At 42.0% G+C, this 26,276-nt stretch overlaps 1 protein-coding gene across 3 annotated transcripts in view; it reads left to right on the top strand.

The window, feature by feature from the left end:
- SLC16A12 (solute carrier family 16 member 12) overlaps window positions 1–25,666 on the top strand; it is a 72,618-nt gene extending 46,952 nt beyond the window's left edge. For all 3 annotated transcript variants that reach the window (XM_032312752.1, XM_032312753.1, XM_032312751.1), the window contains 6 exons: window positions 2,643–2,892; window positions 11,862–11,965; window positions 14,868–15,011; window positions 16,533–17,112; window positions 19,378–19,637; window positions 23,743–25,666. In XM_032312752.1, coding sequence (XP_032168643.1) covers window positions 2,783–2,892; window positions 11,862–11,965; window positions 14,868–15,011; window positions 16,533–17,112; window positions 19,378–19,637; window positions 23,743–24,005 — 1,461 coding nt within the window. In that variant the 5' untranslated portion in view covers window positions 2,643–2,782 and the 3' untranslated portion in view covers window positions 24,006–25,666. The remainder of the gene's footprint in view (window positions 1–2,642; window positions 2,893–11,861; window positions 11,966–14,867; window positions 15,012–16,532; window positions 17,113–19,377; window positions 19,638–23,742) is intronic.
- The last annotated feature ends 610 nt before the right edge of the window (window positions 25,667–26,276 follow it).

Raw genomic sequence — 26,276 nt, 5'->3', positions numbered from 1 at the left:
GAGAAGCTGTGCCTGCGGGGGCCTGTCACGTGTTGTATATTAGTGAGACCGCGAGGTCGGACAGGACAGGAGGTCAGGGACAAGGTGAAAGGGGGGATACAGGCCTTGCCCAGGAATGTGCTGCTCCTTCACTCCCAGTGATAGCTGCCACAAAGGAAGGCCTGCCTGCTGTATTCAGCATTATCCATTTCTCAAGGGAATTGGGACATCTAAAGCTTCAGTTGTCTTAGTCCATTCGGGCTGCTATAACAAAACTACTCTGGACTGGATGGCTTGCATAACAAACCTTTATTTCTCACAGTTCTGAAGGTGGGAAGTTCAAGTTCAAGGTGCTGGTGGAATTGGTAGTGGGTGAGAACCCATCTCCTTGCTCCTAGACGGCCTTCTTTATGCCCTGTCCTCATGTGGCACAAGGTGCGGGGGAGTTCTCGGGGGCCATCTTCTAAAGGAATGAATCCCATTCACTATCTCTGCTCTGTGTTTGCTCTCTGAATTCACAGGCTGCCAGTTTGTTCTGGTGGCTTTAAAGATGGCAAGATTCTACTGTGAGCCATCTTCTTAAAAGAAATTTTGGCTTTAGAGTAAAAAAAATGTGTATTCATTTGGTTTGCCCATAATTTACCAAGTGGTACAAAGCCTGTGTTCCAAATAATGCATGCTTTGTCTTATTTGAAATGAAGTTTCATTGAATTAATACCACCTCGATTTCATCTGGTGATCATAATCAAATTGTACCAACAACTGAGTGATTTGCTCCATCCTGTGGGAAAAGGATCTATCAGAACCCTTATTTTTGTCTCTCCTACAATTCATCCCTAACAGTATTTCAGAAGCCTGCTTGACACGCTATAGAATAATTTAAGAAGAACCTTATATCACAGTTTCTGTGGGACCAGAATCCAGGACGGCTTAACGAGTTCCTCAGCTTTGTGTGTCACAGGCTGGAGTCAAAATGTTGGCCAAGCTCTGTTTTCAACCAGAGGCTCACCAGAAAAAAATCTACTTCCTAGCCTACTTGGGATGTTGTGGCAGAATTTGTTTCCCTTTTGTTGTAGGATTGAGAACTTCATCTTTTTGTTCTCTTCTGGAGGCTATCCTTGGCTCCCCCAGGCTGCCCACAGTCCCCGCTGACATGGCCCCCTCCACAGGCCCTGTGCAATATGACAGCGTTTTCATCAAGGCCGCAGGAGAGTGACAGCAAGTTTTTTTTTTTTTAGCAAGACTGAGTCTTATATAACATGACATAATCAAGGGATTCATGTCCTGTCACCTGTGCCCTACTCTGGTTAGCAGCAAGTCACAGGTCCCACCTGCACTCAAGGGGAAGGATTATACACAGTCAAGAACAACAAGAGGCGGGACCATAGGAGGGGCCCTGAAATACTGCCTGGCACCTAGTAGACACTCAGGAAGTGCTGGTAATTGAATGAGTTTATGTTGCAGATATTACTTCTTTGAACCATGTCTTGCTAATGGTTTTTTCGCAGGTCTGTGGTTTATCATTTGGCTTTATTTAGTACATCCTGTGATATGTGGAAATGTTAAATTTTAATTTAGACAAATCAACAAAAATTTCCTTAGTTTGTTTCATTACTTTATATCTCAGGGAGTCCTTCTCCTATCTAGAGATCAGATAAATGTTTGCCTGTATTTTCACCTAGATTTTTAATGCTTGCTTGCTTGGTTTCTTTTTTAATTTTTTAATTTTTATTTTTTTGCATTTAACTCTGACCTATCTGGAAGGCTAAGAACTAGAGGGAGAGTTGTGACATGATATATTGAGTAATCCTTTTTTCCCCCAACCAATCTCTGCTACCTTATTTAGCTATATTGAATTATTATGTACTTCCTACTGGGCTCTCTATTCTGGTTCATTTATTTGTCATTCTCATCTTGCTTTTATTGCACACTTAGAAATGATAGCATTGAAGAAGAAATTTAAAAAACAAAAATAAATACAAATTATAGCATTGCTAGTCAGAAATGCCAAAGAAGTTACTATCAGAGTCATTTGGTGTCATAAGTAGGACATAGTCTAAGCTGTTGTGACAGAGAGACTCCAAAATACAGAGACTCAAAAAAAAAAAGGAAGTTTTTTGGTATTTTGTGTAACAGTGCAGAGGTCTGTGAAGTCCGGAGCTGAAGAGGCAGCCCTTCTCCACCATCACTGGGGACCAGGGCTCCTTTTACCCTGTATCTCTGCCAGCCCTCAGGGTGCTGTCCTGGTCTGTGTGGGTGAAGCTGTCTCGCCCCTCACATCCAAACTTGTCTATGGGAGAGGGGGTGGTGGAAGTCCTGAGAAAGTGCCTTTGCTTTTGAACTCCTGGGCCAGAAATGGTGCATCACTTTATCTTCCATCCCTTTTATTTAGATTAAACTGTGTTTCCACATCTACCTTCAAGACAAGCTAGGAAATAGGGTATCAAACTGGGTGGACATGGATTTATCTAAAATTTGAGAGGATCTTTTATTAAAAAGAAGAAGAACGGGTATCAAGGACAAATAATGGGCTTTGCCTCAGTCCAGCATTCATAGTTACAAATAATCGTATTTCACAGGAAAGTAATGATCATTTTTGTCAAGTGAAAAATCAACCTTTGGATATGACAATGAAATAAATATATCCTGATTTTTGGTTTTAGATGGCCAGTTACCTATGTGCCAGGTAACATTCCATGCTAATCTTGAATGCCAATAGGAAGTCACTGGACAGCAAAACTCTTCCAGGATTATAACTGGACTATCAGAGTAACCCGAAAAAGAAGAAAAAAGAATCGAAGTCATGGCCAAAGGAACTAGAGTTCGGTCTACCTCTCCTCCAGATGGAGGCTGGGGCTGGATGATCGTGGCTGGCTGTTTCCTTGTTACCATCTGCACCCGGGCGGTCACCAGGTAGGTGGGATTCTCCTCTTCACGGATTGAGGTGATCTGGTTTGTCTTTTTTTCTAAGTCTGCTTTGTTCTGTTTCTGAACCTGTCATTGTGAAAATATCTGTGTGTATGCATGGGTGTGTGTGTGTGTGTGTGTGTGTGTGTGTGTGTGTGTGTGTATTTCTTTGTTCAGATGTCTTTTTCTTTGCAAGGAATGGGATTTTGTGACACTTGCAAGTCCTGGGTAGTCGTGTCTTCTATGATATCTGGCACAGAAATCTGGAGTGTTATGGCATTTTTAGACTAAATGTTATGGCTGTTCCAGCCATTTGTTTTCATAAGCAGACCATCCCAGAAAAGAAAAATACATAAGGTCAAAACAATCCTTGAAAACCTCTTGACTCTCCAGATACTGAGCTGTTAGAAGCTTAAAACCTAGAATTTAAATTCTGCTCCATTTTACACTTGGCCGGGATGCTGGAAGCTAAGTTCTAGGTTGAAAGAAAGTAACAGCAAAAGTACAGTCTTCTCTCATTCTTGCTTGTTCATTTCTCCTCTTTCTTTTATTCAAGAGCATAGTGTGGAATATGCTTAAGTTACGCTTGTGTACATTGGGACTCATTCATCTTGTTTATATTTGGAGTAAGTGCATGCTTGACATCTGCATATGCTAGCTCTTTCCTCTATGTGTGCTTTCATTCCAGTAGAGCTCCTTGTTGCTCTTCTTTGAAAATGCACATTTAGCAGTGAAGCAAAGTAATTTGCACTAAAATCTTTGATGACATCCTCAGTGAAAGCATTGATGTTTCCCCCAAAACAATATATAATGCAGGAAAGAAGCGGGTTATTTGTTTTTACTACAATAAAGGTTGGTTGACTATGTATCATTTAAAAAATAATGTGATTGGTGTTGAGTCTGGATTTTATTCCATCTGTATCATGGACCTTGTGTTCTGGGTATGAGGAGTCATAGAGTTAAAAAGGAAAGTTTTGGTTCTTATACATGTGGAAGCCTCCATTATATCCATGATGTGAAAGTTCTAGAGGTGAGTTCAGTGCTTTATAAGGAGGGCTCAGGTTGATATCTTTCAGGTCGTTGAGTCTTCATGATGCACTTTAGGCAGACTAGGCTTACCCCGCTGTCATAAGATTAGGACACTGGTACTCAAAGAGCTTAAGTGACTTACCTACAGTTTTGTCTGCTGGGACAGAACTGGACTGGATTTCTAGTCTTTTTTTTTTTTAATGTCTTATCTTGTGTATTTGCCATTGCATGTGCACACATAATCCATTGATTCCTTCCAACACAACCTAGGTGTTTTCCTATCCTGTTATTTCTCATGTACACATCATACTTCTGCTTGTTCTTCCTTTAGTGTATATATCCACTACACATCCTCTCTCGGTGCCTTTTTATTGCAAGAAGTGACCTTGCTTCAATCTCCATCTTTGTTCTGCTCCAAGATGTAGGCACTTTGAGGAAGCTCTGTGGCCAGTTCCTGTCCCCTCAAACATAGGACCTTCTTCTCTAGAACAGCATAGTCTTATCAGACATAGGTTTTTGGTTGTTGTTGTTTTTTTTTTTTTAATTTCCTTGGTGATGGTGTCATTGCCTTAAGGTAGGCTACTTCCTCATCTCCATAGGGTTGTCATGTCAGTGATGAGAAGTCATAGTGCCAGGGGACAGTTCTTACAGAGGCTCTCCACTCTCCCTGTCCTGTTGCTAAAATAGTCACGAGAGCGGTCACCCCCTTTCATGTACAAACAACTACACATTAAGGCCGGGAGACATGTGAATTCTCTGAGTGTTGTCCTCTGAAACTATGGATATAACTTGGGGTAGGGGTCTGTAGAAAACTGAGGACTTGCAGCAAGGACACTAACTTATTGACGGTCTTTAATGCTCATTTAACATCTTGTGTGGCTGGTCTTGTTTGGCAGGACACTGAATCCCAGTTCTTTCTCAGTCACAGTAGAAATGCCAGCAGAACCCACGACTGTCACCAAGGGCCGAAAGTCTTGCATATTTCTTTCAGGTTGTACCCTTAAGTTTTCAACTTCAATTTAATAGAAATCAGGTCCACTAATATATAACTACGCATTCACTGAGGACAAGGATCTATCTAGGCACTTCCAAACACACAGAGATGTTGGAACACGACCCTGGTAGGCTCAGGCACAAATAACTGAAAATACAAATCAAAACGTGCAAAATATCCATCAGGTAAAAACAGACTGTAGAATAGCACGGGTGAGAGAGGGGTTTGTTCTGACATAGCAGTTCAGGGCAGGATTTCTAGGGAAGTCATCCCCAGAGTCTTGAAGAATGGGTAGCATTTGTCCAGGAAGGAATGAAATAAGAAAGAGGTTTCCAGGTGCATCAGGTCTGTGCCCTTCATCTGCTACTCACTTTGTGATCATGGTGGGCAGCCCTCCTTCCTGAACCGTTAAGGGTTTAGCTGGTAGCCAGAAGGGGGTTGTGGCTAGTGGTGAAGACCTATTATCAGAGTTTAATAGGGGAGGCTTCGAGGGGCATAGCTGAGCAGAATTAAGCTCAGAGGAGAAAAATGTGAAGACACAGCGAGCATTGGAACTCGATGTCATGAACACACAGCAGCCAAGAGGACCGGAGATCCAGCCAAGGAAAGCAGCCACGAGGGTGGTTTGTCAGTGCAGAAGATCAGTGCCTGTTGTGCAATTAAGTCTTTTTTTTTTTTTTTCCTATTTAAACTGTATACCTAAAAATTAAACCATACAGAGAGGGATGAAACTTGGGTGGCTCAGTAGATTAAGTGACTGCCTTTGGCTCAAGTCATGATTCCGGGGTCCTGCAATTGAATAAGGCTGCAAGCTCAGCGGGGAGTCTGCTTGTCCCTCTCCCTCCCTCTCTGCTCCTCCCCTGGCTCTCTCTCTCTCTCTCTCTCTCTCTTTCTCTCTTTCTAAAATAAATCTGGTTTTTTAAGATTTTATTTATTTATTTGACACAACTGCAAACACAAGCAGGGGATGCGGCAGGCAGAGGGAGAAGCAGGCTCCCCGAGGAGCAGAGAGCCTTCCACGGGGACTTGAGCCCAGGATGCTTAACCAACTGAACCACCCAGGCACTCCTAAATGAATAAAACTTAAAAAACAACAACAACAACAAACAATTAAGCCATACATCCAGAAATGATAAAAATTTGAATTCAGAGATGCATAAAATAGTCTTCACCTCCTGAATGCCAGTTTCACTTCCCAAAAGTTAACCTTGTTGATATTTTCTTCAGACCTTTCAAAAAAAATTTTTAGAACTTGTATCCGTATATAAAGCATATTCTTTTCATATTATACACACTGTTTTGAACTTTGTTTTTTCTTGCTTAATAGTACCTCTTGGAAACATCTCCATATCAGCATATATGGTTCTAACTCTCTGAAAAAGAACTGCTTAAAATTCCATCACAAGGATGTGAGCATAATTTATTTTACACATTTTTTGAAGGACTTTTTAAAAAAAGATTTTATTTATTTATTTGACAGAGAGAGATCACAAGTAGGCAGAGAGGCAGGCAGAGAGAGAGAGGAGGAAGCAGGCTCCTCACTGAGCAGAGAGAGAGTCCGATGTGGGGCTCGATCCCAGGATTCTGGGACCACGACCCGAGCCGAAGGCAGAGGGCTTAACCCACTGAGCCATCCAGGTGCCCTTTGAAGGACTTTTGTATTGTTCCCTGGCTTTTGCTTTACAAACACTGCTACTATGATGACCCAGGACACTTTAAAATCGTATTTCAGCTCTTGCCTTGTAACTGATGACACTGCCTTACATGTGAAATTTACATAAAGCTTAAAGTTGTCCAGGCTAGTAAAGCTACCCTTCTTATTTATTTTCTGTCTCTGTCAATGTGTGTTGACTACTTATTTTTTTCTTCAAGATATCTTATTAGCAAATACATTCTCTATTTTAAGAATCATATTTCATTATGAAATTACATGATGTTCTATTTGTAAATGGACAACTTGAATTAGAGTTGACTTGAAAAAGCAATAGTTGATTTAAATGTTCAAAGAAAGCGTCCAGCTGTAAGACCTATTTTTCTCTCAACCTCTTCTGGATCCAAATTAACTTAGTTGCAATAGATGTCTACAGTCCTGTGGGATTGGGAGCTCTTCTAACAACAGCTGAATTTCTGTAAGTAATAGCTAATGTTAGCAGAGTGCTTGCTCTGTGCTGGTTAATGTTGTTCCAGGCACCCTTCATTCATTAATTCGTTTAGTCCTTGGAACACAGAGAGATTGGATATGTCCAAAGTCACATGGTTATCCTGAAACCAACATTTCACTGTATGTTAACTAACTAAAATTTAAATAAAAATCAGAAGAAAACTGTACAAATAATATACATTTTCTTTAATAAAAAAATTTAAGGAGCTGCAAAAACAAAAAAGAAAACAAAGTCACATGGTTAGTGAGTAGTAATTCTTTTAACTACTAGGCTACACTGTCCAGTGGATCACTTCTGCCATTGATGCAGTGCACAACTCCATCAACCAGAAGAAAGTCTTGACCAGTTACCAGATGTTGTCAGCATCTAGCTCTTCAGAGGCCAAAGAAGAATTCTCTAGCAGAGTAGCAAGGTAGAAACAGTAGGCATGTTGGCCCCTTGAGAGAAAGTATCTTTGAGAATACTAGATGACACTTGGGTGATATGTTGTTGTTTTTTTTTTTTTTTTTAAGATTTTATTTATTTATTTATTTGAAAGAGAGAGAGGGAGTGAGTGAGAGAGGGAGCCCAAGCTGGGGAAGGGAAGGGGGAGAGGGAGGAGCAGGTTTCTTGCTGAGCAGGGAGCCAGACATGGAGCTTGAACCCAGGACCCTGGGATCATGACCTGCACTGAAGGCAGGCGCTTAACCAACTGAGCCACACAGGTGTCCCGATATTTTGTTCCTCATTCTTAGGAATAGAGCCTGTCAACCCCTGCAGGATGTTAGGAGTTTTTTGCAACTGCAGCATGATCTAATGCATTATGGCTGACCCAGTTATGTTTATCAAACTGCTTATGTCCTAGATGAGGAACATGAGACCCTGAAAGATGAAGAAGCATTATCCAAATTCTCAGTTACTCCATATGAGAATCAGAGGTGAGGGCCCAGCTTTCCTGACATGTCAGATGCACACATTTTCCAAAGGACAGTAAAAATTATTTCTGGAATGAAAAGCCCACATTCTCCTAATAACGTTTGTTTTCTTTAAGGCCGCGCCTATGTTTAGAAGCTATAAATCCTGAGCCTTTACCATTTCAAAAGTTCTTTTCCCTTTTGAGAACAAATAAGCAGTGATGCAGTATTATTCCTGTATTTTATGAAAGTCACGGTCAATCAGAGCATGTTTGTAGTTATTAAATTTCACCTCGGGCAGACCGGCTCCCATGTTTAGATAAGAATCTCAGGGGTTATTTTTGAATTTTACATACCTAAAGTTTGACCGTTATGACTAGCCAAGTCAGTTAGGAAAACCTTTAAGCAGAAAACAAAACAGCAATAAAACAAGAAAGTCACGAGACAAACATAGTCACACAAATATTAAATCCCTCAGAACGATTTAGTGATGAGAAGAGACGATGATTTACAATCCCAAAATGTCATCGCCACCTGGGACCCTTTTTTCTTAGGCTGCTGCCTCTCCACCTTCTGTATTTCCCTCCTACTCATTTGTCCGTCAGCTTATGAACTTCAATTCTTCACCTTTCTACTCCACCTTATCTCGCTACCCTTTCCTGAACAGCCAGCAACCAGGCTTCCTCCTCCTGTTTCCTCATTTATGTCCTTGAAGTTTCTACTCACCCTTTCTACTTCCTCACCTTCCAGTCACTTCTTTACCAATGCTAATCCTTCCTTCTTTCTTTCCTTCCCTCAATACCTTGAACCTTGAACAATAGTTAATGAGCACCCCAGTACACGAAAGGTGGTGTACTGGCTATTTGGGATTAAATGCAAGATAAGACAGAGAGGGCCTTTGCTGACACAGAACAACAGTCTAGTGGAGAATGCAAACGCATGCGAAGGGAATTGCCATCTGCCCATCATGTGGGAAGTGCCCCGCGTGTCATGTAAACATGTAAGAGAGGCATCAAACCCAGACTCGGGTAGTCAGGGAAGACTTCCTGGAGGAGCTGACAGTTATCTTGAGACTAAAGGAATGAGGGAAGCTGAGAGCATCCTAGAAAAGAAGACAAATCTTTGATGCTCAGAGGTGTGGAAGAGTACGGGCGGTGTGTTGAAAGTCATGGAAAACCTTGGGTCCCACTGCAGTAAAGAATGCATAGTGGCGGGGAGCTGGGGGAGACACTAAGAAGAGCCAGCTCATGCAAGGTCTCAGAAGTCATGTTAAAAAGTCTGAAGCAGGGGTGCCTGGGTGGCTCAGTGGGTTAAAGCCTCTGCCTTCGGCCCAGGTCATGATCCCAGGGTCCTGGGATCGAGCCCCACATCGGGCTCTCTGCTCAGCGGGGAGCCTGCTTCCTCCTCTCTCTGTGTCTGCCTCTCTCCCTTCTTGTGATCTCTGTCTGTCAAATAAATAAATAAAATATTTAAAAAAAAAAAAAAAGTCTGAAGCATCAGGGTAACTCTGACCATTGATTTCAAAATGTACCCAAGGCACATGTGGGTTCTGGGAGAATGGTTGGGAGGGTTTGGGTTGTAGTTCTTAGCACTCCATACTGTCCCTTTTCCCTTTTCCCTTTTCCCTTTCCCATCCCCAGGACCCACAACATAACTGCAGGGCCCAGTGCAAAATGAAAACGTAGTCCTCTTTGTTCAAAAGGTAGGAAAATAAGGGCTGTTAAAAGTAGAAATTCACTGGTCTCCCTCAATTTTTCATGGAGTCCTTAATTTGCTATTCCAAGCTGTTCTTAAGAAAGAAAAATGGAAATATTAACTTACTAGCATGAACTTCCCATTCATCTTTATATCCTGCCATACTCGTTTTGAACACAAATGTAAGTATTTAACTCCTGTGTGGGACCTCCGAGGCTCGTGCATGCCTATGTAGTTCATTTTCACCAGAACAGGGGAAGCCGTGCGCAAAAACTCAAGTGTTTTTACTTCACTTCTTGATGCATGCATTTTCTTTCTTTCTTTTTTTCAAAATTTTATTTACATTCTAGTTCACTAACATGCAGTACAATGTTGGTTTCAGGAGTAGAATTCAGGGATCCATCACTTAAAACACCCTGTGCTCGTCATCACAAGTGCCCTCCTTAATGCCCATCCCCCACCCGCATCCCTCCATCAACCCTCAGTTTGCTCTGGGTCATTAAGAGTCTCTTATGGTTGGTTCCCCTCTCTCTTTTTTCTTTTTCTTTTCTTTCTTTCTTTTTTTTGTTTTACCCCTCCCATACGTTCATCTGCTTAGTTTCTTAATTCCACATATGAGTGAAATTATATGGTATTTGCCTTTCTCTGACTGATTTATTTCACTGAGCATAATGCATTCTAACTCCATCCACATGTACACACAATGGACTATTACTCAGCCATCAAAAACAATGAAATCTTGCCATCCGCAATGACGTGGATGTACGCACTTTCTATGAAGGTTCTGTATCTTCTGCTTACGGGTGAGTAAGGAAAGACAGAAAAGGAAAGGAATTGTGGATAGCCTTCCTTTTCCCCTTTCCTCTGTGCCATCATTTTCAGGGTAAGTGGTTGGCTAGTAAAATACAGACATACCCTGAGTAGGAAAGGATACACGAACCCTCAGTCCTTTGTGTTGCTTAGAATGCCATTGCCTTCTTTCTGCATTTGAAGCAAGTTTTGGGTTGAAAAAAGCATGGCCTCTCTACCCCCACACTTCCTCAGTCGTAGCTTAACTTACCCTGTGCTCGCTCTGAGTCTCACCGAACTCCAACATGTGAGACTTCCAGAGTTTGTGTCTCTAGTAATACATGTGTCCATGGCAAGGTAAAGAATCGCAAACACACATTGTGTGTGTATCTCCTCTGGTCATATGCATGCCCCATTGTTCTTTTGGACCTTGCTTACAAAACACAAATTCGAAGATAAAATTGTTAGGAATTTTAAGTTCTGTGCATCTGGGTACCAGATCCTGGGCCTTTGCAGGGGAGGCCCACTGGTAAAGCCGGACCTGCCTAACACAGCTGTCCTGGTTATACCTGATTCTCTTCCTTCTTCTTTTTCCCCATCACCCACCTTCACACCCAGCAGCAGCTGGAGAGGGGAAGAACAGTGGAGTGGCAGGTTGCCGTGGGCTGCTGAGGCCTGGTGAGTTAGACTGTAGACCTCTTCCAAGAGACTGATCACTTCCTATCTCGTTCCCATCAAGGCCGGATTCACCCTTGCTGTCGCTGAGTACTGAGAACTCCTGCCCTGAGTTAGGAAACTTGCTGATCTGTAGAACATTCATTTCAAGTTGTACAGTGGTGCAAACTATCACTCCTGAATTGCTTATGTCTCTTTATCCTAAGTAATTAACCATTTTTCAACATAAAGTTTCTCTGCCTCTATATGTCTGCCTCTCTCTAGAGTGGTCATTTATAATCTCACCATTCACATATAGTGACTGAGTACTTTTTGGTCTTATATGCTTTGGCCTTTTTCTATTTATATGAACTACGTTCATTTGTTTTTTAACCAAAATAAGCCTTATTATATAAGCTACTTTGTAACTTACTTTTTTACTTAAGACTGTCCTGTGAATTTATTCTGAGATCAATAAATACACACCAAATCATCCTAACACCTAAAAATATTTCATTTTATTGATAAGTTTAAATTTATTTGGCTGGTCCCCTATTGATGGGCAAATAGGTTCATTTGTCTTATCCTTTAGATGGTCCAATAGCTTTGACTTCCCACCTACAGTGGTCCAGCAATGTACCACCGAAAACCATTAAAGCTTACGGAGATTCAAACAGCGGACCCAGAGCTTGAAGCTGTGGTTTAGATCCATGTTCATTCACGTTTTTTTCCATAAAATGCTTGCATTGTTTTTTTCAGATGTATTTCAATTTTTTTTGTGGAGTTCCAGACATACTTCACTCAGGATTACGCCCAAACAGCTTGGATCCATTCCATTATAGATTGTGTGACCATGCTGTGTGGTGAGTATCACTTGCCAGGGATAGACTGGTGACTTTTGAACTGTACCTGACAGTGACCTTCCACTGCTTTTGCTTACCCATTTTTTTCTGAGTAGGAAGGGTTTGCTAAAAATTGGCTAAGACTATGCAAAAAGAGAAGACCGATCCTACTTTCAGCCAAACCCAACCAGACATGCTCTTGGAATTAATGGTCTTGGCTGATGGTAGATGAAATAGGCAGTTAATTTTCTCAGAAAGACACATATTATTTGGTTCTCCCATAATGAGATAGGATGCTGGGCATCACAGGACTCCTCCTGATTTGGGAAGCAGTTAAGCATACAGTATATGTTTAGCTTCTCTCTTCTAAATGCTATGGTCCCCTCATTCTCCAGTCATGTAAACAGCCATCGGATAGCACTGTGAGCCATTTCTATGCCGTCTCCTTAAATGAGGGCCAGCAATATGTGCATCACAGCTCAAGTCTTATTTTCATTCTGTTTCCTTCCCAGAGATTCATAATTTGGCTAGAGAATTTCATTTTTCATGCATAAACATTTATTCTTAGGAAAGTATGAGGGAAGGATAGGATGGTGAAGTCATGAGAGAAGTGTACTCACCATGGTTAAAATTTCATTCAAGAGACCCCCAAGGGTACAAATAGGGTCTATAGAGTGTTCTCAGAACTCATGGACTCTCTCAATCCACCGGTATGAGAGAGGAGAACTAACCTTGAGATTTTTCTTTTTGAACATTTTAAACCAAAGTTATTATGTTAATGTCTTAGAGAGTGTCTGAGATTGGGTCAAGTCGAAATGATCTATTTGTAGTCTAGGCTCATTTAAACGTTTCATTTATTTATTTATTTTTTAAATTTTATTTACTTATTTATTTGACAGAGAGAGAGGGATCACAAGTAGAGTGGCAGGCAGAGGGGGAGGGGGCAACAGGCTCCCCACTAAACAGAGAGCCCGATGCGGGGCTTGATCGCAGGACCCTGAGATCATGACCTGAGCCAAAGGCAGAGGCTTAACCCATTGAGCCACCCAGGCGCCCCTAAATATTTCATTTAAATGAATCCTTAGTTTTAAAAAAGGAAAAACTACTGTTAATCTTCAGGCCATGTCATGGTGGCAAAAGGGAAATACTATGTTATTTAATAACTCACAAATAACATCAACTGATTCCATTCTAGGTACTGATTCATACTTATTTTTTATAGGAAAAAAGGTACATACACAGGAATCAGTTGAATCGTACAGAAATGTATTTCCTTTGTTGGGAGGAATTTGGGAACAATTCTAGGACTAAAAAGTTTCATGAGAAGGCTAAGTTGGCTCTGGCTACTGATAACACTGGAAGGTCTTAAGGGATCAAAAAATAATATCTTTGTATTTTCTAGCCTGTTTTTTTTTAATCAGACAGTCCCTTTGTTTTCAGGGTCATGTTATTAGTCACAGCCTTTATATGAACATGCCAAGTGAGCCATGTTTATCTTTCTCAGAGGATACAGGTGACTCATTTCCCTCACCGTTATCCTTTGGAGAATATTTATAATCCCCAGAAGAGGAATAAATGACCTTCAGTGACCAACACCATCACAGTGACTATGTGATCAAGCAGGGTCGTGTTAGATGCAGCATTTTTAAATTCAAGGGCTTGAGGCCTTGCAAGCCGTCCGACCTGTTGTAGCCAGTTGTCATGTACACACCTGCTCACCGTACAACATTGGTGAAGTTTCAGGACATGGACGAAGACTGTGGAGTCAAGTATAGGGCACTCCCTGGGGGGTGGGGCGCTTTGCCCTAGGATAAACAGGGAAGTAAACATTTTTCATCGAATTTGGTCTGAATTTTGTCACTTTCTGATAGACTTAGATATAGTCTCAGGAGGGTCACTCCTTCCTGTCTTCCAGAGGTTCTATCTACAGCCAGCAACTGTGTTAACTTGACAGGAGACATCAGGCTGATGACTGGTTCCGTCATGTACATTGGAGTCAGGCTCCGGTTTCAGCTTGACCAATAAAAAATTATACTCCCCAAATAGCCAGAGAACTTGCTCTTCTGATCTTGTTAGTAAGAACACTGGTACCAGCTTGTTCCACAGAAAGAATTTACGTGCTGCCCCTCCACCCACCTCCCTTGCCGTCAGTCTAGAAGGCCCAAAGAGACAGAGTAAGGGTGAAAAAACCCTGCCCTTGGTGTCAGGTGCCCCGAGCAGTGCTTCTTGGTGATCTTGGACATGTCATATTCCCCTCAACTTCTATTTCTCTGCAGTCTGTTCCAGCTTTAATTAATATTCTATAAACCTGGCAGTTGGCACAGTTCTGACACATTGTTAAACCTCTACAAAGTAGAGGGAGGCCAACCAAAATATCACCATGGACGTGAAGCATTTGATTTCTTATCCACAGAGTTTCCTATAGCCTAAAAACAGTACCAGATTGTGAAATGTGTCTGTGGTCTCTTCCCCTGGCCTTCCCTGCCTAGCACTGCCAGCCAGTGTCCACTTTCCTTCCCTGCCAGCTGACTGCCGTAATTATTGCTATTGGTGCATGATCAAAACCATATAAAACATACAAGGTACATCCCAGTCCAGGTGATAACTAATTTAAATAAGGAGCTGATTCACTGTTCAAAAAGCACCCCAGAGCCCTGGGATTATAGCGGTAAGAGAATGAAGTGAGGGGGCCGCGAAAAGCAAGTCAGCAGACCCTGTCCTAATTCCAGCTTTGCTACCTGTTCTCTGTGTGACTATGGACAAGTCGTTTCCTCATTCCTCAGTGACCAAATCCATAGAATGAGCAGGACAGGCTTGATGCTGTAAAGGCCCATCATTCTCGGCTTTGCCGATGCAACACCACAGTCTTCTCGCAGTGCCCTCAAGGCCCTTCTGTTAAACCCATTTATTATTGCTTTTGAAGCGCCGCTTGGGAGTGTTGTCAGTAACCACTTATCCTGCCAAGTGGGAATCATGCTGGGTGGCTTGCTGGCCTCTACTGGTCTCATCCTGGGCTCGTTCGCCACCAATCTGAAGCATCTCTACCTCACTCTGGGAGTTCTGACAGGTAAGGGCACTTGGTACCCCTTATCTCGCCCCACGCCCATTCAATTTTTGTTAAGCACATCCACAGAACTGTAATCCATAAAATATTCATCTTGCTAGATGCACCGTTTAGCTGACCTAGTTTATGCTTACCTAACCTGGCAGTTAAAAGAGCTGGAAATCCAGCTGATTGTACTGCTGTAATGAAAATGTACCAGCTGCATGATAAAAGTAACTGCTGGCTTCCCCTTGGGCAGCAGAGCATGGTGAGATTCTGTACTCAGAAGCAATGAGTGATTAGCCAGGGCAACATATATTTTCAGCAGTGACCATTCTCCCAACATCTTTGCCAAGAACTAAAAATACTACCTGTGGCGACCTGAGTCGGCCCTGCTTTATACTGAAGATCACTGTCCAGTAAGTGGGGGTTTCTCTCAATGTCATGGAAGTACACTTTAGAGAATTACAATGAACCCTGCAGGAAGAAAAGAAACCCATGTGCATCCATAAATCAGTTGCTAAGGGGACTGCTTGGCATCAAGGTGGGATCAGTTGGTGGCACTGGAGTGGCAATATGCCCCATCATTCAGAGCGACTTGGATTAGCACTAACTCACAGTCTGCACCCCGTGCCATAGCAGGTAGCGTGATCTGGCCAATAAAAGCCATAATCTCATAGTGATTTTATAAATCTGGCTCTGTTGGCTAATAAAATGTGTCTAAAGGGCCCAGCTGCTAGGGTTTCCAGGCATCTCAGTTTATCAAGGAGGGCCCTGGTCGTAGCACTGAAAACCTCATCTCCAGGAAACCTACCAGTCCCGGCAAATCAGGATCATTGGTCACCCTGCAGGACGGATGGAAAAGGGAGCTGACGGTGGTTCTGTTTTTCCATTTGGATGCCATGAATTCCCAGGGTTGACTCCCTTTTAGAATTTCTTGACTTAAAAGGAATTGAAGCTGAAAACCTTTCAGAGGCTTTCCCCTGACTTTAAGGACTATTTTCAAGTTATTCTATCTATATGCAAAATCCGTGTATAAAGCTGGCATGACGTTTCCCAATCATGTGAAATTACCCTGGAATTTCACGGGGCGTATATGCTGTTGAAACCCAAATACCAGAGTGGTCCTGATGATCAGAGTTGTGTTTTCATAGGCCGTGAAAAGTTGAGTTAATTCTCTGGATAATTTAAGATAAAAAGATTCGTTGATGGGGAGAATAAGTTTCTCTAGGTCAGCATTACCCTGATTTTCTAGTTAATTCAAATTCAGTTTGTATGACAGTTTTAAAGTTCTTCATTGTATTTTAAGAAGCCATATCCCTTGAGGGTTTCTTCCCAAGAAGAAAGTCATATATATGCTGTATTTTCCCAACTGTGGATGACTGGTTGGGGGAGACTCCCCTGCAGCTTGGTGTAGAAAATAGTTTTCAGAGGGTTTGACAGAAGGCCAGATTCTCCTTCATCCAAATAAATTTATTCTGAAATGTTTTCTTTCATTGGCTGTTCATGGCGTGCCAGCACTCATGGGCTTCTCTCCATCCTTAGGTCTTGGATTTGCACTCTGTTATTCTCCAGCGATTGCCATGGTCGGCAAGTATTTCAGCAGACGGAAAGCCCTGGCTTACGGGATCGCCATGTCCGGAAGCGGCATCGGCACCTTCATTCTGGCCCCGGTGGTTCAGCTCCTTATCGAACAGTTTTCCTGGCGGGGAGCCTTACTCATCCTCGGGGGCTTCGTTCTGAATCTCTGTGTTTGCGGTGCCTTGATGCGGCCCATTACCCTGAAAGAGGACCAGACGACTCCAGAGCGGAGCCCCATCAGTAGAACTCAGAAACAAGACTTCAAGCGAGTGGCTCCCTGTTCCACTTTGACTAAAGAATGGGTGCAGACCTGCCTCTGTTGCTCTTTGCAGCAGGAATACAGTTTTTTACTGATGTCAGACTTTGTCGTGTTAGCCATCTCTGTTCTCTTTATGGCTTATGGCTGCAGTCCTCTCTTTGTGTACTTGGTACCTTACGCTGTGAGTGTTGGAGTGAGTCACCAGCAAGCCGCTTTCCTTATGTCCATACTCGGGGTGATTGACATTGTTGGCAATATCACATTCGGATGGCTAACTGACAGAAGGTAAAATCCTTTGAGACCACAGCTGGTTCCCTATCAGGGGGAAGTTTTCCATATCTGAAAGCAACTCCCTTGCTTGTTCTTCCAGTGAGAGGTCGGCAAACATTTTCTGTAAAGGACTAGAGAGTAAACATTTTTGGCTCTGTGGGTCATGTGATCACAGTTACTCAACTCTGCTGTCATAGCACAAACCAGCTGTAGACCCTGTACAGACAAATGCAAGTGATGGTGCACCAGTAGGATTTTACTTATGGATACTGAAATTTTTAAATAATTTTTTTAAAGATTTTATTTATTTATTTGACAGACAGATCACAAGTAGGCAGAGAGGCAGGCAGAGAGAGAAAAGGGGAAGCAGGCTCTCTGCTCAGCAGGGAGCCTGATGCAGGGCTCTATCCCAGGACCTGAGCGGAAGTCAGAGGCTTAACCCGCTGAGCCTCCCAGGTGCCCCCGGATACTGAAATTTTAATTTCTCATATAATTTTTATGTATCAAAATAATCGTGTTCTTTTTATTTTTTTCCAGCCCACTCAAAAATAGAAAACCATTCTTAGTTCATAGAGAGTGCAAAAAGCAGGTAGTGGGGTGGATTTGGCAATAGTTGCCCAAACGCTGTTCTAGATGGTTTGGGAGAGTGGATAAGTCTAAGTGGCCGAAACCTGTGGTAACTACAAGTTCTGGTGACAGATTTAATTTCATCCCAAGTCAAGTCAGTCCTCAGGCTGGGTGTTGTGGTTTTAGTTATTTTTTAATGACCCCAGAGGCTGGCTGGCAATGGAGAGAGGAGCAGAATTCAGTCCAGGCAGAAAGACCAGGGGCAATAATCATGCATGATTTCTAGGCACATATTTGTGTTTGACAATTCAAAGAGAAAATACTTGCATTATAATTTTAAGTTTGGGAATCACAGTTGTCAGAAATCCACTAAGTGGTTTCTTCAGCTAATGCTTATCTGCTAGGATTGAAGAGAGCAAGGTCCTCCTCTTCTCCTAAACGGACTTTTCACACTTGAGCTATGAAGTGGGAGAGCAATGGTCCTGTATTATGTCTTTGGTAATTAACCAGGGCTCCACTGCCGTTCTCCAGAGCTATGAATATTTAAAATTAATTCCAAAAATGTAGTGGGTAAGGAAAAGAGCAGAGAGCAGGGGCATATGCCTGGACAATCAACTCAACAAAGAAGTAGCCCGGTGTAGGTTTGATAGAGGCGTATGAAGTCGGAGATACATGAGACATAAGTTCTTGCACTGACTCTGCCCCCTTATTATCCCTGTGAGTTAGGGAAAATCACTAACCCTCAGATCCTTAAGGGTCTTCATCGGGCAAAACAGGCCAGTGCAATATTTTTCTATTAACCCTTAGCATTTTGTGAGATGGTAGGTTTAAAACTGTTTGTAAAGTATAAACTGCTGGTGCTGATATTATACTGAGTCTTTGTAATAATGATGGTATCAATGCCATTTGGTAACAATGATGAGTTTGGAGCTAGAGAGGGAAAGTGGAATGGAAGTACCACTGGGGAGGGCTCGAAATAAGACTTGGTCCTCGTACAAGACCTTCATAGTCTTTGGTAAAGCATTTTAATGTCTTCATATGCTAGCTTCTCCCTTTTATATGCTGGGGTTTTAAAAATATTTTATTTATTCATTTGACAGAGAGACACAGTGAGAGGGAAAACAAGCAGGGGGAGAGGAAGAGGGGAAAGGTCCCGATGCAGGGCTTGATCCCAGGATCCTGGGATCATGACTTGAGCCAAAGGCAGACTCCTGACCGACTGAGCCACCTAGAAGCCCAGGTGCCCCTATGCTGGGTTTTTGAGCATATATGACGCACCACATACCAGTGGATATCCTATTTGAAAACATCTAGTAGGATAGGCTACTAGGAAATGTTAGCTTCCTGATACTGTACCTGTTATTTTAGAACTATCCTTAGAGTAACCCTAACAAGATTGGTAACAGTCCCATTTTATAGCTAAAGAAATTGAAATTAGAGGTGAGCCATTAGGAGGTATAGAGTTGGATTAAAAATTCCCATCTTTCTAACTTCAGAGTGTATGCTACTTTCTGCCATACCATGTTTCCTGGGAAGATGCATTCTGTGTCTCCGTATACCAGAAAGAACGATAGGCAGACAACATAGATAACCATGAGAAGCCTTCTCTATAAGTAACAACGATGCTTATTGCTGGGGGCGGGGGGCATGGTTCTAAAGCTCTCGGATAGAACCCGTGCATACTACCCTCATTCTTGATCTTCAAATCCACAGGTGCCTGAAGAATTACCGGTATGTCTGCTACCTCTTTGCCGTGGGACTAGATGGGCTCTGCTATCTCTGCCTCCCAATGCTTCAGAGCTTCCCCCTGCTCGTGCCTTTCTCTTGTACCTTTGGCTACTTTGATGGTGCCTACGTGACTCTGATCCCTGTAGTGACTGCAGAAATAGTGGGGACCACTTCTTTGTCCTCAGCGCTCGGTGTGGTATACTTCCTTCATGCAGTGCCGTACCTGGTGAGCCCGCCCATTGCAGGTAAGTTTCCGGAGAGATCCCCCAACCACCTCTTCTGTTTGTCGTATCAATGTGAAAACAGTGAACTCATGCATAGACAATGAGGATTAGAAAATAAGTTGGGAAGAGTGAAAGAGAAAGGGATTCAAGAGCCATCAGAATATCATGGTCTTACTTATATCCTTGTTTTATAACTTTCTTCCAGCCAATGGAGACCTTAGCCTACTTGGAAAGAAAAAAATCCAAAATTAGGGTCCTGATTCCCTTCCACACTAACGACGGGAGTAATGGAATGGAGCAGCTGTTCAAAACTTGTAAACAAGTCAGGCACATGCAGAGGGAAGTTTAGAGGGAGTACAGGGTTCCACTTGGGGATAGCAGGCAGTGAGGCTGAAATGGTAAGTGAGCATGTCACAGTGGAGTGCCTGGAGTGCCAGCCAAAGGAGCCAAAAGGGCCCTATATTCTTCAGAGACTCTGGATAATATTATGGGTTTTGTGTAAAGGGGTAATATGGTAGAGAGTATATTTTAGAAACTGGGACCTAGCAATTGACCTGGTAATTAGGGGAGGAGCAGTTAGGATTCCATTCTAATAGTTCAGAATCAAACTGATAGAGACCTACACTTGGGCTGCTGCAGCAGAAATAGAAATGAGCTCTTAGGGCAAAGAGGAAGTATTGGGGGGAAAAATCAACTGAATTTAGCATGTGAGAGTGAGGGAGGAGAAAACACAAAGATAACTTAGAAAATAATGGCATGGTTGAAAGAAATAAGGAAGCTGGAAAAAATGGCTTTGCCAGAAAAAACAATGAATTAAAAGTTTAGAAATATTCAGATATCTGAAATACCCAATAAAGTGTCCAACAGAGCTGTTTAAAGATGAAATCTGAGCTTTAGAGGGAGGCCAGATTTGGATTTAAAGATTTGGGGATTATCAGATTAAGCATCTAGAATGGTTTGTGAACCGTCAAATGCTATAGAAATTTAAAGCATGATTGAACAAGTGATTTGACAACTATTTATTGCTTGCGTGCACCAGCATTTCTGTTGGCACTACTATGGCAGCAAACAGGTCAGAGTCCCTCCCTCCTTCCCGGAGAATGTGGTCTATACCAGTGTCTCTCAAAATGGAAGTTCTGGGACCCCCTGCATCCAAACCCCTTGGGACCCTTGTAACAAAACACAGATTCCTTGATCCTCCTTTGTGATCTGAATCTTTCCAGGAATCTACATTCTGAATCAGCTTTCTTGTGAAGCTCACGCACAGTAAAGATTGAGAATAATTGGTTCTTTTTTTATTTTTTTGTTTTTTATTTTTTTTAAAAGATTTTATTTATTTTATTTGACAGAGAGAGAGAGATCACAAGTAGGCAGAGAGGCAGGCAGAGACAGAGGGGGAAACAGGCTCCCTGCCGAGCAGAGAGCCCGATGTGGGGCTTGATCCCAGGACACTGAGATCATGACCCGAGCCAAAGGCAACGGCTTAATCCACTGAGCCACCCAGGCGCCCCAATTGGTTCTTTTTTTTTAAAAGAGCTTATTTATTAGAGAGTGAGTGCGCAAGCCCAAGAACAGGGTGAGGGGCAGGAGGAGAAGCAGACTCCCCACTGAGCAGGGAACCTGATGCGGGGCTTGATCCTGGGACTCCTGGATCTTGACCTGCACCAAAGGTGGCCCCTTAACCTACTGAGCCATCCAGGTGCCCCGAGAATAATTGGTTCTGATTTTATTACCTGCCTAAACTAAAACTAAGAGAGTGAAGGTCTCTGAAAATAGGCAAAAAAGAAACGAACCAAACATGTGCTTAGAAGAAAGGAAGGGAATTTTTGAAGAAGGCAGGATTTCTGCATTAACTGATATTGTGAATAAAAAGTTTTGAATTATTTCCAAACTCTAGTGATTGCTAAAGAAGCACACTGGGGGGCAATCTGGTTGCTTCAGAGCTGTGGATAAAATATCCTGGTCAGTTTAAACTGGTGATATAGGGCTACATGTTTAATGCTTCATTTTGGGAAGTGCCCCAAAATGTTTTTTGGGGGGTCATTTTGGGGGCAGTTTCCCAAAGTGTCCCCACATCCTCCCTCCATAGCCAATTTTTGTGTTCACCAACCTTTAGGATCAGTATAATTCTGTAATTCTTTTATTTTTTTATTTTTTTTTAAAGATTTTATTTATTCATTTGACACAGAGAGATCACAATCAGGCAGAGAGTCAGACAGAGAGAGAGGGGGAAGCAGGCTCCCCGCTGAGCAGAGAGCCCGATGTGGGACTCGATCCCAGGACCCTGAGATCATGACCTGAGCCGAAGGCAGCGGCTTAACCCACTGAGCCACCCAGGCGCCCTCTGTAATTCTTTTAAAAAGTCACAGTGCATCAATGAAATTGGAATTCCTAGATCTTTTTTCAATCTGTGGCCTTCCTTTGGCAAATCAGACATTATACTTATTGTCAGGCATTGGAGAATCTTACCATTTATTTAATTACCTTTAAAATGACAACTCAGTCTCTTCTGTTTGGTGCTACCGAAATATATGCATAAGTAAATCCCACAATAACTAAAATATTTGAGATACTGTGAATTGTAGGAAACTTTGTGGGGCTTATAACAATTTCTCCATAACATTTTTAAAAAGATTATTTATTTATTTATTTGACAGAGAGAGATCACAAGTAGGCAGAGAGGCAGGCAGAGAGAGGGGGAAGCAGGCTGCACGCCGAACAGAGAGCCCGATACAGGGCTTGATCCCAGGACCCTGGGATCTTGACCTGAGCTGAAGGCAGAGGCTTTAACCAACTGAACCACCCAGGCACCCCTCGACATAACATTTTTGACTAATGAATTGAAGTGGGTGAAAGGTAAAATCATATGCCTTCCCAGTGGATTTAAGTGTAGAAGCACTTTTTAAAAAGATTTGTTTTATTTATTTTGGAAAGAGAGAGAGAGAACATGAGAGGAAGGAGGGGGAGAGGGAGAGAATCTTCAAGAAGACTCCTCACTGAATGCAGAGCCTGATGTGGGGCTTATCCCCACGACCCTGAGATTGTGACCTGACAAAACCAAGAGTCAGATGCTCAACCAACTGAGTCACCCAGGCACCCCAATTTAGAGGAATTTTTTTTTAACTTTTTAATCAGAAAATAATTGCCTGCCGAGGTCTAATTTGACCCCATTGATTCTCTGATCATTGTGGCCCATGTTTTGCATATCATATACCTTGGTCCTCCTCAAAATTTTGAGGTGGAATAGCTATTGATATTAATTTGTTGCAAGAAGAAATGAAGGGGGAAAGAAAAACCCATGATTGCAAAATGATACCTGGTGATACGAGGTGCAGTTTGCATTGGCAACTTCTATGATGGCCCAAAGGTCTGATTTCAAACTGCCCAGGGTACAGTGACTGGATCCAACTGAAAATTTGAATTCTGCTTTATCCAGAAGCATGTTATGTTACTCAGGATAGACAGTATGTGGGTACTGGGAATACTACTAACATTCAGTACAATTATACAACAAACATAAATGATCCCGACTCAATAATTTGAATGACATTATTTTTTTAAAGATTTTTAAGATTTTTTAAAGATTTTAAAAGATTTTAAAGATTTTTTAAAGATCTTTTTAAAGATTTTTTAAAAGATTTTTTTATTTGACAGACAGAGATCACAAGTAGGCAGAGAGACAGGCAGAGAGAGAGGAGGGAAGCAGGCTCCCCGCTGAGCAGAGAGCCCAATGTGGGGCTCGATCTGAGGACCCTGGGATCATGACCTGAGCCGAAGGCAGAGGCTTAAACCACTGAGCCACCCAGGCACCCCTGAATGACACTATTTTTTATCTTTTCTTCCATACTTGCTGGTATTAATAATAATATTTGTTGTGTGATCTCTAAGAATGGGACACTGCTCCAAGTACTTTACAGAACAACAATCTGTTTTATGTGTTTTCCTAGAAAACAGAATGCAGTTTTCAGTTGCTGCACAATATTTTTAGATCGGCTTTGTGTGTCAAAACTATGATGGTGGTGCTAGCAACCTAGTGTTTATTATCATTAGAAAGCATTACATTTGGGAGCACGTAAATAATTGGATTTTACACTCAACAATGTAATTTTGTGGTTGCTTATTACAGGATGGCTTGTTGATACGACTGGCAGCTACACGGCGGCATTTCTTCTCTGTGGATTTTCAATGATATTCAGTTCTGTGTTGCTTGGCTTTGCTAGACTCGTAAAGAAGAGGAAAAAAACCCAGCTGCAGTTCCTTGCCAAGGAATCGGATCCCAAGCTGCAGCTATGGACCAATAGATCGGTGGCTTACTCTGTAGCAAGAGAGTTAGATCACAAAGACGATCAGTGTGTGGCTCTGACAGTGCCTGGTTCCAACCCCACATGACCCATGGCCTTGAGCCTGGGAATCTTCAGGGCTGAGAGAGGTGGGACCACTGGACTGCACGTGTCTCGGAAACATTTAATTTTGGCAGAGACATTGCCTTCCGAGGAAATTACTGTTATTATTTTATTAACATTTATAGGGGAAATACCAAATAACAAAGCAAGTTGGACTGGCTCCGAGTTTCCTCATTTGCGATTTGTATTCACAGTCGAACTTGTACCTTTCAGGCAATGAGCATCACTCTATGGAGAATGTTAGGACGGAGCTGCTATAATTCGCTGTAACTGGGGGTAATTTCGAAGCATGACCAAAGCAGATGACATTGAAAAGCTTTGTTGCCAACTCTGCCCCTCTGTCTGACTCCCTCAGAATGGAAACGGAAACAATGGCATGTTAGATGTGCTCACTTGATGCTTTCTTGGAGAAAGGGGTCTGTATTAATCACTGCCTTTTGCAGAATCTAAAGCGTTCTTCAACAACTCTGTGTAAAGCCCTAGTGAGAAACTCTACTAGAGAAAGAGTTGACATCTTCACCTCCCACCTCCACAGAAGGCTTCTTCCTAAGGCTCCCCTCTGATTAGGCACCCACATCTGTTAATATAATACTGAATTTAACAGAATACAGCAAGTCACAAGGGTGATTTCTAAATCTTACCTGACATGTTAACACCAACACTTCTCTCCCCCTTTTTTTCTTTAGAAACAAAGCTTTTATTTGAATTGTACACACAGTCCTGCCAGGAACTGAAAGTGTTGGCAGAATTCCAGCTGGGCAGGAATTGAATTCTTGAATCAGCAGGTCTCTGATGGGAGGTTTTTTTTTCAGATCAGACATATCGGTTCATCATTACCCAAAACAGAACTTGGGAGGTTAGCCTGAAAAATATTCTAAAGGTGAGATTCCTTTCTCCCTGGGTTAAGTTTTTATCTTTTTATGGATAATCATTAGAAACTTGATTCTAACTTGGGCCTCTTCACCTGAGTGAGAAGGCTTTAGGGATTCGGCTGAGCATCCCAGTGCTCATTAATTAGAGCTTTGGTCGGGGGAGAGGGAAGAGAAGCTTAAGAAGGCTAATGCTGTGACACTTAATAGTTCATAGAACTTGTTTATGTACCTTTGCTCATTGGATTAGAATAATTTTACTCATTCTCAAGTACTCTGTTTTCCTACAGTTTGGAGTAATTTCTAACTTTTCAGAGGGAGGACGTGGGAAAGAAGAGAAAGGCCAGATCTGCTGGCTTGTCTCCAACCATTTGCATCCCCAAATTGTGTCATACCTGTAAATTAGAAGCAAGTTACACCGTTGAAGGGGGATTTTGACTATGGAAAAATTTAAAATCTGAGCCTCAAAGAAATATTTTGACCCCGAAGTCCATTTTATCCATTGTCCCTCCAGAGGCCTGCACTGAGGAAGATCTTAGGTTGACTAGGCATGTTCAGCAAGTCTTTGCCTATAACTGGATTACTTCATGAAATTACATATTAATACATTGCTTTCAGAATGAAATACTGCCTTGATTTAATGGAAGAAAGCTGTAGTATTTCATAGTTGTTTTCCAAAGATAAATTTGAATGTTGCCTGTTATCTTTTTTACTTAGTTTAAGACTGTAGTTTTTTTTTTTTTTAAAGATTTTATTTATTTACTTGACAGAGAGAGATCACAAGTAGGCAGAGAGGCAGGCAGAGAAAGATGAGGAAGCAGGCTCCCTGCCGAGCAGAGAGCCCGATGCGGGGCTCGATCCCAGGACCCTGAGATCACGACCCGAGCCGAAGGCAGCGGCTTAACCCACTGAGCCACCCAGGCGCCCCTAGACTGTAGTTTTGAACCCATTTACTTTGTCACTTGCAATTTAAAAACAAGATTTGGAAAATATCTGTAAAAAAGTCAAAGTTAAATGAACTTATGTGTGTTTGGAGTACCACTTTACACTAAATGTCATTTCTTGAATCTTCAAGCCTAAAGATTTTTTGAAATATAGTTATAAATATTCTTATACATATTTTTTCCTGGTGATCACAGTAAAATTTTGTTTATCCAGCTCTGCAATATAATTTCTCTAAAGTATTATAAGTATTCATGAAAAATGAGTATAGAAACCAGAGCTTTTAAAATTTTATATAAAATAATTCAGATATTTTACTTTATACATGCATAAATATATATTTTACTTCCCTTTTGGAGCAACATTTTTAGAAAACCAGCAAGGAAAATGTAGATTTTTAGAGTCTATCATTGTCTAACTTCAAAAAATGTTACTGTTAAGGTTCC

Source organism: Mustela erminea, chromosome 14 (genome assembly GCF_009829155.1).
Source record: "Mustela erminea isolate mMusErm1 chromosome 14, mMusErm1.Pri, whole genome shotgun sequence".
Lineage (NCBI taxonomy): Eukaryota > Metazoa > Chordata > Mammalia > Carnivora > Mustelidae > Mustela > Mustela erminea.
Note: the sequence above shows the minus strand (reverse complement) of the source record. Positions and strands in the feature narration are given on the sequence as shown.